Source organism: Mytilus californianus, unplaced genomic scaffold, assembly GCF_021869535.1.
Source record: "Mytilus californianus isolate M0D057914Y unplaced genomic scaffold, xbMytCali1.0.p SCAF_13, whole genome shotgun sequence".
NCBI classification, from domain to species: domain Eukaryota; kingdom Metazoa; phylum Mollusca; class Bivalvia; order Mytilida; family Mytilidae; genus Mytilus; species Mytilus californianus.
The window spans coordinates 30600591-30621918 of record NW_026262615.1 but is presented as its reverse complement, the minus strand read 5'-3'; the positions used below and the strand labels follow the sequence as shown (position 1 = coordinate 30621918).

The 21328-nt window shown below is 31.7% G+C and overlaps 1 protein-coding gene across 1 annotated transcript in view; it reads right to left on the bottom strand.

Moving 5' to 3' along the window:
- Positions 1-21328, bottom strand: part of LOC127723496 (uncharacterized) — a 143331-nt gene that overhangs the window by 42237 nt on the left and 79766 nt on the right. Inside the window, exon 2 of the mRNA XM_052230143.1 lies at positions 17421-17874. Coding sequence (XP_052086103.1) covers positions 17421-17872 — 452 coding nt within the window. The 5' untranslated portion in view covers positions 17873-17874. The remainder of the gene's footprint in view (positions 1-17420; positions 17875-21328) is intronic.

Genomic DNA, 21328 nt, shown 5'->3' with positions numbered 1-21328 from the left:
GTCTTTTTTTATGAAATTTTAATAAAATTTTGCGGTCATTGGCCAACCAATAGATATTTTGACCTCTGAAAATGAGTGCAAAAAGGTTAAATATAGGGAAAATGTACATAAAACCTCTTTAATTGAATTTTCACTGCAAACAAAATTATAGAAGATGCTCATTTTTTCATACTGTAAAGCTTGATGTCTCTATATTATGAAATCCTAATATAATTTTGGGGTCACTGGCAATCCAAGAGATTTTTTTACCTCTGAAAATGAGTGCAAAAGTGCTAAATATAGGGAAAATGGACGTTAAACCTCTTTGATTTAATTTTCACAGCAAAAGAAATAAGAGAAGTTGCTCATTTTGTTCATACTGTAAAGCTTGATGTCTCTATTTTATGGAATTCTAATATAATTTTGGGGTCACCGGCAATCCAAGAGATTTTTTGACCTCTGAAAAAGAGTGCAAAAAGGCCAAATATAGGGAAAATGGACATAAAACCTCTTTAATTGAAGTTTCACAGCAAAAAATTACAGAAGATGCTCATTTTTTAATACTGAAAAGGTTGAGGTCCTCATTTTATAAAATTGGAATATATTTTGGGTAACCGGCAATCCAAGAGATTTTTTGACCTCTGAAAATGAGTGCAAAAGGACTAAATATAGAGCAAATGGACATAAAACCTCTTTAATTGAAGTTTCACAGCAAAAAATTACAGAAGATGCTCATTTTTTCATACTGAAAAGCTTGAAGTCTCTTTTTTATGAAATTGGAATAAAATTTATGGGTCAAATGCCATCTAAAAGATATTCTGACCTCTGAAAATGAGTGCAAAAAGGCTAAATATACAGAAAACGGACATACAACTTCTTTGATTGAATTTTTACACCAAAAAGAAATGACAAAAGTTGCACATGTTTTCATAATCAAAAGATTGATGTCTCTTTTTTGTGATATTGGAATAAAATTTGGGGTTCACCCGCCATTCAACAGATTTTTTGACCTCTGAAAATGAGTGCAAAAAGCCTAAATATAGAAAAAATGGAAATAAAACCTCTTTGATTTAATTTTCACAGCAAAAACAAAAAAGGACAGAAGTTGCTCATTTTTTCATACTGAAAAGCTTGAGGTCTCTATTTTATAAAATTGAAATAAAGTTTGGGGGTCACCGGCAATCCAAGAGATTTTTTGACCTCTGAAAATGAGTGCAAAAGTGCTAAATATAGGGAAAATGGACATAAAACCTCTTTAATTGAATTTTCAGATCAAAATATGACAGAAGATGCTCATTTTTTCATACTGAAAAGCTTGAAGTCTCTTTTTTATGAAATTTTATGAAAATTTGGGGGTCATTGGCCATCCAAGAGATATTTTGACCTCTGAAAATGACTGCAAATAGGCTAAACATAGGGAAAACAGACATAAAACCTCATTGATTGAATTTTCAGAGCAAAATATGACAGAAGATGCTCATTTTTTCATACTGAAAAGCTTGAGGTCTCTATTTTACGAAATTGCAATAAGTTTTGGGGGTCACCGGCCATCCAAGAGATTTGTTGACCTCTGCAAATTGAGTGCAAATAGGCTAAATATAGGGTAAACAGACATAAAAGCTCTTTGCATGAATTTTCACAACATAAAAAATGACAGAAGATGCTCATGTTTTCATATTGAAAAGCTTGAAGTCTTTATTTTATGAAATTTTAATAAAATTTTGCGGTCATTGGCCAACCAATAGATATTTTGACCTCTGAAAATGAGTGCAAAAAGGTTAAATATAGGGAAAATGTACATAAAACCTCTTTAATTGAATTTTCACTGCAAACAAAATTATAGAAGATGCTCATTTTTTCATACTGTAAAGCTTGATGTCTCTATATTATGAAATCCTAATATAATTTTGGGGTCACTGGCAATCCAAGAGATTTTTTTACCTCTGAAAATGAGTGTAAAAGTGCTAAATATAGGGAACATGGACGTTAAACCTCTTTGATTTAATTTTCACAGCAAAAGAAATAAGAGAAGTTGCTCATTTTTTTCATACTAAAAACCTTGTTGTCTTTATTTTATAAAATTTGAACAGAATTTGGGGGGTCACCTGCCATCCAAGAGACTTGTTGACCTCTGAAAATGAGTGCAAATAGGCTAAATATAGAGAAAACAGACATACAACCTCTTTGATTGAATTTTCACAGCAAAAACAAAACAGGACAGAAGTTGCTCATTTTTTCATACTGAAAAGCTTGAGGTCTCTATTTTATAAAATTGGAATTAAATTTGGGGGTCACCGGCAATCCAAGAGATTTTTTGACCTCTGAAAATGAGTGCAAATAGGCTAAATATAGTGAAAACAGACATAAAACCTCTTTAATTGAATTTTCAGAGCAAAAAATGACAGAAGATGCTCATTTTTTCATACTGAAAAGCTTGAAGTCTCTATTTTATGAAATGTTAATAAATTTGGGGGTCATTGGCCATCCAAGAGATATTTTGACCTCTGAAAATGAGTGCACAAAGGCTAAATATAGGGAAAATGTACATAAAACATCTTTAATTGAATTTTCACTGCAAACAAAATTATAGAAGATGCTCATTTTTTCATACTGTAAAGCTTGATGTCTCTATTTTATAAAATCTTAATATAATTTTGGGGTCACCGGCAATCCAAGAGATTTTTTGACCTCTGAAAAAGAGTGCAAAAAGACTAAATATAGGAAAAATGGACATAAAACCTCCTTAATTAAAATTTCTGAAAACCTTGATGTCTCTATTTTTCGACATTGGAATAAGATTTTGGGGTCTCCGGCCATCCAAGAGATTTGTTGACCTCTGAAAATGAGTGCAAATAGGCTAAATATAGTGAAAACAGACATAAAACCTCTTTAATTGAATTTTCAGAGCAAAAAATGACAGAAGATGCTCATTTTTTCATACTGAAAAGCTTGAAGTCTCTATTTTATGAAATGTTAATAAATTTGGGGGTCATTGGCCATCCAAGAGATATTTTGTTCTCTGAAAATGAGTGCACAAAGGCTAAATATAGGGAAAATGTACATAAAACATCTTTAATTGAATTTTCACTGCAAACAAAATTATAGAAGATGCTCATTTTTTCATACTGTAAAGCTTGATGTCTCTATTTTATAAAATCTTAATATAATTTTGGGGTCACCGGCAATCCAAGAGATTTTTCGACCTCTGAAAAAGAGTGCAAAAAGACTAAATATAGGAAAAATGGACATAAAACCTCCTTAATTAAAATTTCTGAAAACCTTGATGTCTCTATTTTTCGACATTGGAATAAGATTTTGGGGTCTCCGGCCATCCAAGAGATTTGTTGACCTCTGAAAATGAGTGCAAATAGGCTAAATATAGTGAAAACAAACATAAAACCTCTTTAATTGAATTTTCAGAGCATAAAATGACAGAAGATGCTCATTTTTTCATACTGAAAAGCTTGAAGTCTCTATTTTATGAAATGTTAATAAATTTGGGGGTCATTGGCCATCCAAGAGATATTTTGACCTCTGAAAATGAGTGCACAAAGGCTAAATATAGGGAAAATGTACATAAAACATCTTTAATTGAATTTTCACTGCAAACAAAATTATAGAAGATGCTCATTTTTTCATACTGTAAAGCTTGATGTCTCTATTTTATAAAATCTCAATATAATTTTGGGGTCACCGGCAATCCAAGAGATTTTTTGACCTCTGAAAAAGAGTGCAAAAAGACTAAATATAGGAAAAATGGACATAAAACCTCCTTAATTAAAATTTCACAGCAAAAAATGACAGAAGTTGCTCATTTTGTAATACTGAAAAGCTTAAAGTCTCTAATTTATGAAATTTTAATAAAATTTGGGGTAACCGCCAGCCAAGAGATTTTTGACCTCTGAAAATTAGTGCAAACAGATTAAATATAGGGAAAATGTAACTAAAACTTCTTTGATTGATTTTTCACTGAAAAAAAAATGACAGAAGATTACTGAAAAGCTTGATGTCTCAAATTTACGAAATTGGAATAAGGTTTTGGGGTCACCGGCCATGCAAGTGATTTGTTGACCTCTGAAAATGAGTGCAAATAGGCTAAATATAGGGAAAACAGACATAAAATCTCTTTAATTCTATTTTCACAGCAAAAAAAAAAAAAAATGACAGAAGTTGCTCATTTTTTCATACTGAAAAGCTTGATGTCTCTATTTTATGAAATTGGAATAAAATTTGAGGGTCACCGTCCATCCAAGAGATTTGTTGACCTCTGAAAAAGAGTGCAAATAGGCTAAATATACGGTAAACAGACATAAAACCTCTTTGCTTGAATTTTCACAGCCTAAAAAATGACAGAAGTTGCTCATTTTTTCATACTGACAAGCTTGATGTCTCTATCTTATAAAATTAGAATAAAATTTGGGGGTCACCGGCCATCCAAGAGATTTTTTGACCTCTGAAAATGAATGCAAAAGGGCTAAATATAGGGCAAATGGACACAATAACCACAATAAACCTATTTCTCGTATCAAACATAAACTAAAAGAACTAGCCAAGGAATTTGTTTTTGTCCCGGCAGATAAAGCTGCTAATAATATTATTTTTGTTTGACGTAAATTTTACATTGAGGTTCTGAAAAAAGAAATCACCAATTCACCAACATTCCAACTGACTCCATTTTCAGAAAACGACATCTGTAACAAACATAAACTTTTAGCTACCGCTTTACAAGCAGAATCAAATACAATGAAAGTCCCAACTATGTATTGGCTTCCGAAGCTACACAAAACACCTTACAAATATAGTTTCATTTCGTCTTCAAGCCATTGTTCCACTACGAAATTGTCTATTCTTCTTACCAGTACACTTGGTACAATCAAAAACCTGATAATAAATTGTTCAAATAAGGCCTTCGAAAATAGTGGAATTAATTACTTTTGGAGTGTCAAGAACTCGTTGGAAGTACTTGATAAATTGCATGCATATATTGGTGATTTTGAATCTGTTCAAAGTTTTGATTTTTCTACCCTATATACCACATTGCCTCACATTCTCATTAAGAAAAAATTCACACACCTAATCAAATGGGCATTTAAAAAGTCAGAATGTGAATATATATGTTCAAATCTTTTAGGTCATTTTTTAGTAGCAATAAGCAAAAAAACTATGTCAATTGGACATGCTTTGATACTATATATGCCCTTGAATTTTTACTAGATAACATTTTTGTTCGCTTTGGAGATTCCGTATATCGTCAGGTTATCGGAATTCCAATGGGGACTAACTGTGCACCACTTATTGCGGACCTTTTTTGTATTGCTATGAGTTACAATTTATGACAAAAATCAGCAAAGACCCATCGAAACAACATCTGATACAGAAATTTAATAATACTTTTAGATATTTGGATGCTATTTTTACTCTCAATAATGACGACTTCAGTATGTATACTAAAGACATTTATTCTGTTGAACTTACTTCAAATAAAGCTAATACTAACAATGACCACTGCCCTTTCCTCGATCTTGATATCTATATCATTAACGGAAAGCTTAATACTAAAATATATGATAAAAGAGATGATTTTTCATTTCCTATCGTTAATTATCCATTTTTAGACGGTGACGTTCCCTTGTCACCATCTTACGGTGTTTATATATCTCAACTTGTACGATTCGCTCGTGTATGTAACAATGTTTTATATTTTAACGAGATAAATTTATGTATTACTGAAAAATTATTACACCAGGGTTTTCGATATCACAAACTAGTCAAAACATTTACTAAATTTTATCATCGGTATAAGGACATCATTCGTAAATATAGCTCAACATGCAGACTTCTTATACGTTCAGGTATTTCACATCCAATTTTTTATGGAAATATTCTTTATAAAGCACAGAAATGTCAGTATTCACCTCTGAAGCTAACAAAACCTTTAAATAGACTTATTAAGAAGGGATATAGTTACGATACTGTTGTCAGGTCATTAAAGATTGCATATTTTGGCGTTAATATTTATTCAGTTATAGGGTCTTTGCATCGGCACTAAACACATTTATTTAAAAACCAGTTGTTGGCATGACACGGGTTATGTCCTTCTCATATATGTTATGATGGTATGATACAAAACCCCTAACGGGAAGGATAGTGCCTGATATTCATATGATGAAGACATAATCTTTCAATCAGTATAATTGAAGTCTGGAGCTGGCATGTCAGTTAACTGCTAGTAGTCTGCTGTTATTTATGTATTATTGTCATTTTGTTTATTTTCTTTAGTTACATCTTCTGACATCAGACTCGGACTTCTCTTGAACTGAATTTTAATGTGCGTATTGTTATGCGTTTACTTTTCTACATTGGCTAGAGGTATAGGGGGAGGGTTGAGATCTCATAAACATGTTTAACCCCGCCACATGTTTGCGCCTGTCCCAAGTCAGGAGCCTCTAGCCTTTGTCAGTCTTGTATTATTTTCAATTTTAGTTTCTTGTGTACAATTTGGAGTTTAGTATGGCGTTCATTATCACTGAACTAGTATATATATTTGTTTAGGGGCCAGCTGAAGGACGCCTCCGGGTGCGGGAATTTTTCGCTGCATTGAAGACCTGTTGGTAACCTTCTGCTGTTGTCTGTTCTATAATCGGGTTGTTGTTTCTTTGACACATTCCCCATTTCCATTCTCAATTTTATTATAATACCTTTTTAATTGAATTTTCACAGCAGAAAATGACAGAACATGCTCTTTTTTCATACTGAAAAGCTTGGAGTCATTTTTAATTAAATTGGAATAACATTTGGGGGTCACATGCTATCCAAGAGATATTTTGACCTCTAAAAAGTAGTACATAAAACCTCTTTGATTGAATTTTCACTGCAAACAAAATGACAGAAGATGTTCATTTTTCCATACTGGAAAGCTTGATGTCTCTTTTTTATGAAATCTTAATATAATTTGGGGGTCACTGGCCATCCGAGATATTTTTTGATCTCTGAAAATGAGTGCCAAAGGGCGAAATATAGGAAAAATGGACTTAAAACCTCTTTGATTGAATTTTCACTGCAAAAAAATTACAGAAGATTACTGAAAAGCTTGATGTCTCTATTTTACGAAATTGCAATAAGATTTGGGGGTCACCGGCCATCGAAGGGATTTGTTGACCTCTGAAAATTAGTGCAAACGGACTAAATATAGAGCAAATGGACATAAAACCTCTTTAATTTAATTTTCACAGCAAAAAATTACAGAAGATGCTCATTTTTTTTATACTGAAAAGATTGAAGTCTCTTTTTTATGAAATTGGGATAAAATTTGTGGGTCACATGCCATCCAAAAAGATTTGTTGACCTCTGAAAATGAGTGCAAATAGGCTAAATATAGGGAAAATGTACATAAAACCTCTTTGATTGAATTTTCAATGAAAAATAAACAGACGATGATTATTTTAATAAATTAAAAAGCTTGAAGTCTCTTTTTTATGAAATTGTAAAAAAATTTGGGAGTCACCGGCCATCAAAGAGATTGTTTTACCTCTGAAAATGAGTGCAAAAGGGCTAAATATAGGGAAAATGTACATAAAACCTCTTTAACTCAATTTTTACAGCAAACATGGACAGACGTTGCTCATTTTTTCATACTAAAAAGCTTGATTTCTCTATCGTATAAAATTTGAATAAAATTTGGGGGTCACCGGCCATCCAAGAGATTTTTTGACCTCTGAAAATGAGTGCAAAAGGGCTAAATATAGGTCAAATGGACATAATACCTCTTTAATTAAATTTTCACAGCAAAAAATGACAGAAGATGCTCATTTTTTCATACTGAAAAGCTTGAAGTCATTTTTAATTAAATTGTAATATTTGGGGGTCACATGCTATCCAAGAGATATTTTGACCTCTGAAAATTAGTGCAAAAAGGCTTAATATAGGGAAAATGTACATAAAACCTCTTTGATAGAATTTTTACTGCAAACAAAAAGAACGAAAAGATCCTCATTTTTTTCATACTGGAAAGCTTGATGTCTCTATTTTATGAAATCTCAATATAATTTGGGGGTCACTGGCCATCCGAGAGATTTTTTGATTTCTGAAATAGAGTGCAAAAAGGCTTAATGAAGGGAAAATGGACTTAAAACCTCTTTGGATGAATTTTCACTGCACAAAAATTACAGAAGATTACTGAACAGCTTGATGTCTCTATTTTACGAAATTGCAATAAGATTTGGGGGTCACCGGCCATCCAAGAGATTTGTTGACCTGTGAAAATGAGTGTAAAGGGCTAAATATAGGGAAAATGTACATACAACCTCTTTCACTCAATTTTCACAGCAAACAATGACAGAAATTGCTCATTTTTTCATACTGAAAAGCTTGAAGTCATTTTTATTTAAATTGGAATAAAATTTGGGGGTCACATGCTATCCAAGAGATATTTTGACCTCTGAAAATTTGTGCTAAAAGGCTAAATATAGGGGAAATGTACATAAAACCTCTTTGATTGAATTTTCACTGCAAACAAAATGACAGAAGATCCTCATTTTTTTCATACTGGAAAGCTTGATGTCTCTATTTTATGAAATCTTAATATAATTTGGGGGTCACTGGCCATCCAACAGATTTTTTGATTTCTGAAATAGAATGCAAAAAGGCCAAATATAGGAAAAATGGACTTAAAACTTCTTTGATTGAATTTTCACTGCAAAAAAATTACAGAAGATTACTGAAAAGCTTGATGTCTCTATTTTACGAAATTGCAATAAGATTTGGGGGTCACCGGCCATCCAAGAGATGTGTTGACCTCTGAAAATGAGTGCAAATAGGCTAAATATACGGTAAACATCATAAAACCTCTTTGTTTGAATTTTTATAGCATAAAAAATGACAGAAGATGCTCCTTTTTTCATACTGAAAAGCTTGAAGTCTCTTTTTTATGAAATTGGAATAAAATTTGTGGGTCACATGCCATCCAAAAGATATTTTGACCTCTGAAAATGAGTGCAAATAGGCTAAATAAAGTGAAAATGTACATAAAACCTCTTTGATTGAATTTTCACTGAACAAAAAAACAGAAGATGATTATTTTAATAAATTAAAAAAGCTTGAAGTCTCTTTTTTATGAAATTGTAATAAAATTTGGGAGTCACCGGCCATCAAAGAGATTGTTTTACCTCTGAAAATGAGTGCAAAAGGGCTAAATATAGGGAAAATGTACATAAAACCTCTTTAACTCAATTTTTACAGCAAACATGGACAGAAGTTGCTCATTTTTTCATACTAAAAAGCTTGATTTCTCTATCGTATAAAATTTGAATAAAATTTGGGGGTCACCGGCCATCCAAGAGATTTTTTGACCTCTGAAAATGAGTGCAAAAGGGCTAAATATAGGCCAAATGGACATAATACCTCTTTAATTGAATTTTCACAGCAAAAAATGACAGAAGATGCTCATTTTTTCATACTGAAAAGCTTGAAGTCATTTTTAATTGAATTGGAATATTTGGGGGTCACATGCTATCCAAGAGATATTTTGACCTCTGAAAATTAGTGCAAAAAGGCTTAATATAGGGAAAATGTACATAAAACCTCTTTGATAGAATTTTCACTGCAAACAAAAAGAACGAAAAGATCCTCATTTTTTTCATACTGGAAAGCTTGATGTCTCTATTTTATGAAATCTCAATATAATTTGGGGGTCACTGGCCATCCGAGAGATTTTTTGATTTCTGAAATAGTGTGCAAAAAGGCTTAATGAAGGAAAAATGGACTTAAAACCTCTTTGGATGAATTTTCACTGCACAAAAATTACAGAAGATTACTGAACAGCTTGATGTCTCTATTTTACGAAATTGCAATAAGATTTGGGGGTCACCGGCCATCCAAGAGATTTGTTGACCTGTGAAAATGAGTGCAAAAGGGCTAAATATAGGGAAAATGTACATACAACCTCTTTCACTCAATTTTCACAGCAAACAATGACAGAAATTGCTCATTTTTTCATACTGAAATGCTTGAAGTCATTTTTATTTAAATTGGAATAAAATTTGGGGGTCACATGCTATCCAAGAGATATTTTGACCTCTGAAAATTAGTGCAAAAAGGCTAAATATAGGGGAAATGTACATAAAACCTCTTTGATTGAATTTTCACTGCAAACAAAATGACAGAAGATCCTCATTTTTTTCATACTGGAAAGCTTGATGTCTCTATTTTATGAAATCTTAATATAATTTGGGGGTCACTGGCCATCCAACAGATTTTTTGATTTCTGAAATAGAATGCAAAAAGGCCAAATATAGGAAAAATGGACTTAAAACTTCTTTGATTGAATTTTCACTGCAAAAAAATTACAGAAGATTACTGAAAAGCTTGATGTCTCTATTTTACGAAATTGCAATAAGATTTGGGGGTCACCGGCCATCCAAGAGATGTGTTGACCTCTGAAAATGAGTGCAAATAGGCTAAATATACGGTAAACATCATAAAACCTCTTTGTTTGAATTTTTATAGCATAAAAAATGACAGAAGATGCTCCTTTTTTCATACTGAAAAGCTTGAAGTCTCTTTTTTATGAAATTGGAATAAAATTTGTGGGTCACATGCCATCCAAAAGATATTTTGAACTCTGAAAATGAGTGCAAATAGGCTAAATATAGGGAAAATGGACATAAAACCTCTTTGACTGAATTTTCACTGAACAAAAAAACAGAAGATGATTATTTTAATAAATTAAAAAAGCTTTAAGTCTCTTTTTTATGAAATTGTAATAAAATTTAGGGGTCACCGGCCATCCAAGAGATTTTTTTACCTCTGAAAATGAGTGCAAAAGGGCTAAATGTAGGGAAAATGTACATACAACCTCTTTAATTGAATTTTCACAGCAAAAAACGACAGAAGTTGATTATTTTTTCATATTGAAAAGCTTAATGTTTCTTTTTTATGAAATTGGAATACAATTTGGGGGTCACCGGCAATCCTAGAGATATGTTAACTTCTGAAAATGAGTGCAAAAGGGCTAAATATCGGGAAAATGGACATAAAACCTCTTTAATTGAATTTTCACAGTAAAAAACGACAGAAGTTGCTCATTTTTTCATACTGAAAAGCTTAATGTTTCTTTTTTATGAAATTGGAATAAAATTTGGGGCTTATAGGCCATCCAAGAGATATTTTGACCTCTTAAAATGAGTGCAAAAGGGCTTAATATAGTGAAAACGTACTTTAAACCTCTTTGATTGAATTTTCAGTGCAAAAAATACATGACAGAAGATGTTCATTTTTTCATACTGAAAAGCTTGAAGTCTGTATTTTATGAAATTTAAAAAAAAATTTGGGGGTCATTGGCCAACCAAGAGATTTTTTGACCTCTGAAAAGGAGTGCAAAAAGGGTAAATAGAGGAAAAATGAACTTAAAACTTCTTTGATTAAATTTCCACTGCAAAAAAAATGACAAAGATTACTGAAAAGCTTGATGTCTCTAATTTACGAAACTGGGTCACTGGCAATATAAAAAAAAAAAATCATTTATTTTTGATGACTGACTTACCATGGAAACGGACTAAAAGTAACAGTTCATAAAAAAAAAAAACTATTTTTATGAATGAAGAAGTTTGAAATCAACATATCTTTGAAAATTTCCAAGGGAAGGGTAATTAGGTACTATTTCAAAAAAAAAAAGTTCATTGAAGGGGTTTCCCATGGTAAAACACGGACTAAACCATTATTCTATTTCAAATGTCATCAACATGTCGCTTTCAATTTCTATTTGTAAGAATTAATTAAAACTTCAAAGGATTATTTTAAGTATCATTTGTAGATATACAAATAGCATATAGATTTTTTTTTTACCAAACTGACTTTGTGGTCAATTATGGTAAAACAAGGACTTAACTGATTTTATGTGTACCTTATGAGTCTCCTTTTTAAGGAGTAACACCATGCGATATGGTTTAAATAAGAGATTTCGTACATGAAACAGGCATAGATTAGTGTTAGCATTCGAGTATCCAGTTTAGTAGCTAGGCTGTGATGGTTCTAACTAACAGATGGTTAACTACCTTTCAATTATGTTTTTGCGTATGTGTAGGGGGTGGCACTTTAATCATTTTTGGTAGGAATAAACAGCCGCGATGTCAAGTTCCCTGCTATATTTTCATCTAATTTGAATATTAAATTCAAAATAGAGCCTCCCATAAATTTTGAGATATAAGCCAAAAACTGCATTTTACCCCTATGTTATAGTTTTAGCCATGGCGGCAATGTAATTTGATGAAACAAAAATAAAACACAAATTTTCTTCTATATACCCTAAAGATCATTCAACTTAAGTTTGGTTGGAATTGGTTCAGTAGTTTCAGAGTAAAAGATGCTTGAAATAGTTTACACCGGACGGACGAAGACGGACGACGACGACGGATGCCAAGTGATGGCAAAAGCTCACCGTTCCGAAAAATTAACTAACAATACCCAAAATATTTGGGACCCCTCCACCCCCGCCCCTTTTAGAGTAATTACCCCGAACCCAATCCCAGCCTTCCCTTTGTGGTATGGAACCTTGTAGTACAATTTTAGAGAGATGCATACACTCAAACACAAGTTATTGTCTGGAACTGGGAAAAATGCTTGATTTTGGCCCCTTTTTTGCCACTAATTCCTGAACGTTGGGGGGAATTACCCCAAAACTCAAACCCAGCTTTCCCTTTGTGATATTGAACCTTGTGGTACAATTTCAGAGAAATTTATACATTTTGACTTGGATGGAGAGTTGTCTCATTGGCACGCATACCACATCTTCTTATATCTACTTAAACAAGTTATTTCCTGAAACTACAAACATGCTTGTTTTTGGCCCTTTTTTCCTAAACTGTTGGTACCATAACCCCAAAATCAATCATAATCTTCCTTTTGAGGTATTGAACCTTCTGTTTAATTTCATAGAGATCAATTTACTAAAACTAAGATTATTGTCGGAAAACCAAACGTGTTTTCGGACGACGCTGACGCGGACAACGACATCATAGCAATATACAACGCAACATTTTTTTTGAGGTCGTATAAAAACCTTTGCCATAGACATATGTGCATCAGTAATATCTCAGATGTTATTCTCCAAAATAGTATACTTGTATATAAATGTGAATTTTTGATTCACTAGTAAATATTAAGAGTAAACTGCAGATATTTATAAGTTCCACTCACTGGGATATTTACATTATTTAAGTGCAATTGTCAGATATTTTAGCAATTGTCGAATATTTTAGTCAGGGGCGGATCCAGCCATTTTTTAAGGGGGGTTCCAACCATACGTCTCAATTCAAAAGCATTGATCGTTAAAAAAGTGAGGATTCCAACACCAGGAAGTACTAACTTTCACTTTTCATGATGTATCTTTGTTTATATTTTTTTAAATTCTTATGAATCCTGTATAATGGCCTGATTGACTGGTTTGCCACATAATGTCTCTGTTTAATGCTACATGTACATGCATTTTTTTTTTTCATGTTAAAAATACATTCAGTGTGTGAAGAAGTAATTTGTGTACCAAATTATAGTTTGCAATTTAAGATAAAAATATATTTTTATTGTATGAGAACTATAATCATGACTATTTGTCAATCTGATTTTTTTGCATAGCCTGCTTTTAATTAATCTAGTTTGTAGACGTTATTAAATCTGTCCATGAAGAGTGAACTATACTAGTCTAGTAAAACACATACTGTTACATGTATAATTTTATCAATTACACATGTACTATTAATTAGGCAACGTGAATTCAGTCATGAAGAACATTGTATAACTGTGCTTACACCATGAATGTGACGACAAATATTAAGTGTGAGCTGAGAGTCTGCAAGGTTTTTATGCATAAGTGGCATTCTGACTTTCTATCTGACTGGTTTTTGTGTGTCAATATTTTTGTTTCAAACAGGATGTGGTATAATTGCTTATGAGACAACTCTCCACAAGTGACCGAATGACACAGAAATTAACAACTATATGTATAGGTCAAAAGCCTTTACCGCATATTCAGCTATAAAAGGCCCCGACCCGAAATGACTAATGTAAAACGAATGAGAAAACTGACGGCCTTACCCGCTAATTTATGTACAAAATGATGAACAAAAACAAATATGTAACACAGCAACAAAAAACAACCACTGAATTACATGTTCCTGACTTGGGACTGGAACATACAGAATGTGTTGGGGTTAATGTTTAAACGTGTCAACCCTCCCCTAACCTAGGACAGTGGTGTAATGGTACAACATATGGAAGGCTTTTATCAAGTTGAATTATTCATTTGTGAACTCTGAATCTAGAGAAAAGTATATAATTACAGAAAAAATGTGTAAAATGTGTTGTATGAATAGTGCTCGTCTAACAGCCTTTATGAAGCAAGTGAAATGTAAGGAGCTTTGTACATAAAAGTCCATCATAAAAATTTCACTTATTTTTGCATTTTACAATGTCTTTTGTAACTGCTGCATTTCACATACTATCTTTCTCTTCTACTGTATGATAGTAAGTGGTTCAAATATATGCTTTTTGAGACTAGAAATACGTTCAATAGAAATTAGCAAAAAAAAAAAAAAAAAAAATTTTATAACTATAGCTTTATTATGAACTTTTAAATGTAAATTCAATGTGATACGGCCTAAATTGACCCTGAATTATTTCAAGTGTTATTTGATACTAATATGATATGTTATTCGTAATTTTCTTTCTATTTAAAAGTACATTTTGTAGATATGAAAGGATTATTTACACTTCACAAATTTTAAATTTCTGGAAAATCTTACATCTTCATGCAAGCCCCCCCCCCCCCTTCCCCCCTCCTCCTCCTCCATTCGCAAACTTTAATTTTTAAGGCACATATATGCTCATACATTTTTGTGATTTTGTTGTTTTGACTTAGGAATAATTTTTATACATCTGATACATCAAATGAGTATTCTATTGCTTTAAATACAGAACACATTTAATAGTAAGGCATTTAAAAGGTATTTTTGTTCGCAATATTTAAATGTTTAAAGCCCCAAATGTTGATAGTTAACATTTTTTAATTTTAACGTCAAAATTTAACACCCAAATTTGAATATAAAAGTAGTCATTTTGTCTATCATATATATCTTATTGCTATGAAACTTGGTCAACAGTCTTTTAATTAAGTAAGCTTTGGTCACACCAAGTTTTGTTAAGATCGGTTAAGTCTTTCTATCCTATCAGATAGGAACATAGTTATCGTCCTTTGATTTTTTTATTTGTCTACAATTAGACTCTAGTGTGAACATTTTCATACGCCTTTCAAAAGATTTATGCCTAATAAAGAGGAAGTAAGGAGATGAAATTACACTGTAAATAAACTTTGGGTCATGAATGGTTCAGCTGAAAAAGGTAAAAAATTAGGATGTCTGAAGTTGTCAAAAGATTTCAAGACCCTCTTAACATAAACTTGTCCATATTTTGAGTTAAAGCTAATGAAGTTTCCTATAAATTTGATATAAATTGTTCCAAAAGTAGTAAATACACTGTAAAAATATTATTAAGACAGCGCAGGTGCAACTTTTTAAATTTTCATTAATTGTCTTAAAGAAATACACTATGAAATAACTGTGTTCTCGTGCCTATTGCTGACCAGTCAACAGCAATATTAATTTATGAAAGAGGCATAATAAGCTTTAAAAATTAAAAAAAATAAATTTATGACAAGACAGGTTTTCCTGTTAGCATGTTAGGAAGTAAACGTTTTTTTTTATAACATGAAGGTTCTGCAGGATCACATAGGAAGGTCTGGATAAGCTTTAAAGAATAGAGAATAATGCATGTAATGTGCACTATAAATAAAGAAAATAAGAAAATAGACATAACAATGAGAATTATTAACTTATTAAGGTGTTAAATTATAAGAAATACAGAAAAATGGAAAGAACAAAATAAAATCATAGAGATAAATGGTATAAAGAATTAGAGAAGAAAGAAATGAAAGACCCTCCATCCAGACCATCAGTAAAGAAAGGTTGTTTTGTGAAATCATTCATTGTTTTGTTATTCACCATGTTCACTGATTTTGTTTTCATATAATTTCCGCTAATTTTACGCTTGCAAATTATTTTCAGGGGTCGTGAATCGCTCTTTGAGCATTTATATTCAATTCATTAGTACGTATTAACAGATTTCCCCCTTTTCATGATTTGTTTACATGCGTCTTTCGCATATTTGTCGGACCTTTTCTAGTGTAAGACAGGGTGAAACTGCTTCATAAGCTACCAAAATGAAGATCTTTATCTATAATTTTCGATCTGCATTACAGTATTCATGAAAAGCAGTTCACGTGTTTGATTATTATGAGTTATAATTGTTTTTCTCTCTTCTCCGACGTCAAGAACATGCTCCATATTTTGAGAACGGAAGTACTATTGCGACAATGAAAATTGTACCAATAAACTTTATTAGGTTTTGAAATTGCAGTTAATAGTTATTCAACTCTTTATCAATGTAATTAAATAAAAAATATTATTTTAATAATCAAATATTATTGTGATTGCAAATTACGACAATACGCATGACTTACGACATCATTGCGCAACTGTATGCGCAGACGGCGCGAAAATTTAAACCCCCGAACTACCTTAAGCATTGAAATTTATTTTAAACTTTAAATGTAAAAAAAAACTATTGCTCAACGATATTGAGTCAGATCTAAATGATAAACCAGCGACTCGTAAAAGCTAATTGTTTATATTAAACGATATAATAGAAAAATCAAAGTATTCAAAAGTTGTTGATAAAGTAGCATTTTCGATAAGTGATACATTATTTAATTTACACAGTATTTAATACATGCCTACCCCGCTAGAATATTGATTCTACCAGATTTAAACAGTCAGACCAAATAAGCTGGTTAAAACTCAGGAATACCAGGCTTAATATTTTTTCTACATAAGGCGCATCATTGACGATCGAATCAAATCATTTAGAAATTCAAAGAAGAAATTACCATGGTTATGGATCCTCGTAAAATAAATCCAGAAAGACTTAATCCATTGCATGTTGGTTCTTTGCGTATTTTCCTAAATGTTAACCAGTGAATCATGACAACTTGTATATAATGTTCGATATAGACTTTGGATATTTTACATCATCATTTTAATTCTTGACATTTGTGTTTTTGATTCTACATAAAACGTAGAATGACTGCTAACAAACTTAGGCTAAATAGGCTTTATACACCTTTTAGCCCTAGATTGACTTTGAGTGCGTCATGTTTATTATTCGAAGTTATACTTTACTCTGGTTACCTATGAACATTACACCATAGTCTCATGCACCTTTTAAAAATATAAGTTATTGCTTATATATTAGATCGGAAGTTCTCAAATAAGACATTCGTTTCACGTAGCATCGTTTGTTGTCTACACGTATAATGATAAATGTAGAGATAAACTTACATCTTCTCGTAATTGACAGAAACAGCGTACATCAAACCATGTATATTAACACCAAAGAAACAAGGAACTTTGCCTGAATAATCCCTTCCAGTATTTGGGACTGCTGAAACACAAAACACAGTAGTACTTAGTTCGTTGCATGTTGCATGGAAGAGTTCAACCATTCTGTCAGGGTCAATTTGTAGGACGGATCGGGAATTTGGTTGTGTAATATAGCCTATATTTTGACTTGTTATAGCAATATCATACGGTTCACTGTCTACGTTAAGCTTCTTTAAATAATTTCCAAGAGGATCAACTAATATCAGATTCTTTTTATCATAGTCGCATAACAAAATGTTCCCCTTTAATGTAGCTGCTATTCCAGTAATCCGGCCGAAGTTGTGGTTGAATTGGCTTACATACGAAAATCCATGTCTGACATCACCTGGTACTGCCAACACCTGTGCCATATCTAAAATATTTAGAAAGAAATACAAGTTATTTTAGCTTTGTTATTATATCTCAGAATAATATGTACCACACGATAATGTTACCATTGGATTTAATCCTACGCTTATATTTTCCGCTAAAGGATAAGTTTTGTTAAGAATTGACGAAGGTCTTCCGGTCAGTGTTTTGAAGTGTATGCACGTCTTTTGAGAGCAGGATATTTTGATTATCTTTGCAAGGTTAAGCTCGGAATTCCAAGCAGAGAAATGTGTACCATTATCGGATCGTGTATGCAGTAAGTCAATTCTTCTATTTTTAAGAGAAAAATTGATTAAAATAACTATTTTGATGGATATATTGTGTATCGCACATGATCAGAGGCACCCTTGGTATATTTTGTTTCATTTATGAAAACTGTGACTTCTCGTTATGGATAGATTACCTAAATTTCTAATAAAGTCAGTAGAATGTGCATGTGAGGAATATGGAATTATATCGTATATGGTGATAATGACAATACAAGAATTTTGATTATGTTTTCGAACACTGATACAAATAAGCAAGTAAAACGTAAATCTGAATTGGCAAGAAAGAGAGACAATAATGAAAGTATTGATATTGATAATATAAACTTTGATGCATGTAACGTGGATGAATGCGAAGAACGTACAATGAATACAGACATTCCCCTTTTGGAATCCTCTTTATTCACACATAGTATTCCAATTGAACACGTGGATGAGAATATAGAACGATGTACATTTCATAAACCAGTTACTGTTGATATACCCGTAAACTGGTTATTAATAGCGGCAGGAATTTACCTGTAGGAGAGACAATAGAGTGTAAAGAAAAACGTAAGCAAATAGTGAAACGTACACATAGTAAAGAAATTGAATTAAAAGAACAAAGTAATACGTTATGTGATAAAGATTCTATAGAATCGAAACATGAAGAATTTGAGAAAATTGTTTGTAAAAGAAGTCTTACAAGTGGTGATGTTTTAATCGGAATGATCATTAATATGAACCTTATAGTTACATGTAATATAACTAGAAAATCTGTTGAAGCGGTTGATAACCGGGATGCAAGATACTGTATGAACATTATTTGCGATTACCTTTTAAGCAGTATGATGATATAACAGAGACTGATTTTTATTCGGAAAAAGCGAAGGAAGCAATTTAACTGATGATTAACTATGTGAAATGTAATAAATTGTCAGCATTATACTGAAGTCATTGATAAGTCTTTTGTGTGATAGGTTTGCGTGAAGTTTTGTATAATTCTGTGAGTGATTCTATTCATTTATATTGTTTTGCTGTACATGCTTAGTTGCTAGCTATTTTTTTTGTGTTATGTATGAAACTATGACAACGTTGAATGCGTTTTCAGGAATGGAATCAATCCGCAAACGCTACAAATGAACATTGTTGAATTTTTGAATAGACAGTTAAAATAATTGTTGAATACAATATATCTATATACTGTGAAATATCATGAAGTAAATTTAGGATTTGTGTGATTTTTATTGGTTGTAAGGTGAATGAATGCTGCAGAATGGTAGTATAGGGACTCTATGTTTTCTGTGATAATATGTGAAACTTGTTGTAAGTAGAATTGAGGTTTAATAAATATAAAGATAAAAAAAAAAAAAAGGAATTGACGAATAAAGTGCATCGTAAGCAAAAAAAGTCACTTGTAAAAGTTTTGGAATATATTTCCAAATTGTAGTTGTTTTAAGTAAATACCCTTAATGGTTGGACAATTATACTATCAATTTTGTTTAAGAACCCGTCCCCATCCCCAGCTAAATTACAAAAACATAGACACCCCAACCTAAAAAAAAAAACAAAAAATCGAAACGAAACACCCAAACAAAAACAAACCAACATAAAAAAAAAACAGAGACACCAAAATAATGGTCCAAATAAAAAAAATAAGAGATATCATTTTTTGGGGTTTCTTTAAGCTTAAAACTCGTCAGAATTTATTTCAAATATTAAGCTGCAATTGCATTTTTAACAAAATCAGACTTTATAAGGATATTTGAATAAAGAAAACCAGCTAATCATAATGACCTTTTAAATCATATACATAATTACACGTACGACACAGATTTCATGGTTCACTGAACAAAGACACTTTATAGTATTAGTACATTTTGTTGTTGTTTTTGTTGTTGAGGTTGAGTACAACGAAGTATTGTAGTATAAAGGACAAGGTACGATAAGCTATTGCAACTGGCCCCCTATTTTCGTTGAAATTAAAATGAATAATATCCAAGAAACATGGCTATTTCTAAAAATTATAGTGTCTCTTCTTACAAAAAATCAACATAACTTTTCTTTTTCCGTGTGTGAAAATTATTAAATACCCCTCTCTTTCTCTTGAAATTTATTATTGAATTTTTAACTATGAGCGGACGCGAGTACCACGAAGATATTTCAATGTGTTGTTTGTTGTAAGGAAATAATTTACTGTTTAAAATATATTTGTGGTACTCGCGTCCGCTCATGTTCAAAATTCAATAATTCTACACTGAAAATTCCTTGATTTTACTAATAAATCGATAATATGTGAACCAAGGACCGGAACGAACTTGCATTTCCGAATCTGCTCGAGTCTCTTATTCTAACTCAGGTGATCTTGATTGAGTTACAAAACTTCAATGCCGCGAAGAAAAAAAGTTTTTTCTTCTTTATCATGTTTATGTTATTTTTGAAGTCGGGATAAGAAAAGGAACATGTGATTTTGCAACATTTTTTAAAGTGACACTGCCAATGTTGCAAACGAACAACCAGCAAACTGTACATTTAACAAAATTATATGAATGTAGACCATATCAAATTATATATAACCCTTGTATACGTGTACATACGTAAATGAAATGCAACTGGAAATTTAAATCGACTTCACGTGGAAACAAAATTTAGAACCGAGATTACCTCCCCTGTTAATGGATTTTAAAGGAAATTATTTCAAATACTTCTTTTTAGATAATTTTAAAGATAAGAAATCTGAACTCATTAAATAAATGATATATATTCTAAATATATAACATGTCTTAAAAAGAAATGATGTAAGGTTTAGATACAAATTTGAAACTTTAATAAAGTGTATGCAAATATTGTAAACCTTTGGAAAAATACAAAGTCAAATATAATACTATATATATTAATCTCAACATTGCCCGACTTACAAGATCCGAAGATACATTGCAGATGCATGCTTCATTAAATTCAACGAAAATGCATTTGTTTACTCGTATATAAGCTCATCAGCTGTTGATTGCAAAAAGCTGACATCACAACATGATAGAAGTTTCAGAAAGAAAAAAATAATAATACTATCTTTTCTGCGACTATTTTATTCTATTTTATATCTTTTCTCTTTTCTTTTTTAGAATCTTTTCTCTAATAAAAAAAAAAGTGGCTATATGTGACTTGATAATCCATAAAATGATAATGTAACTA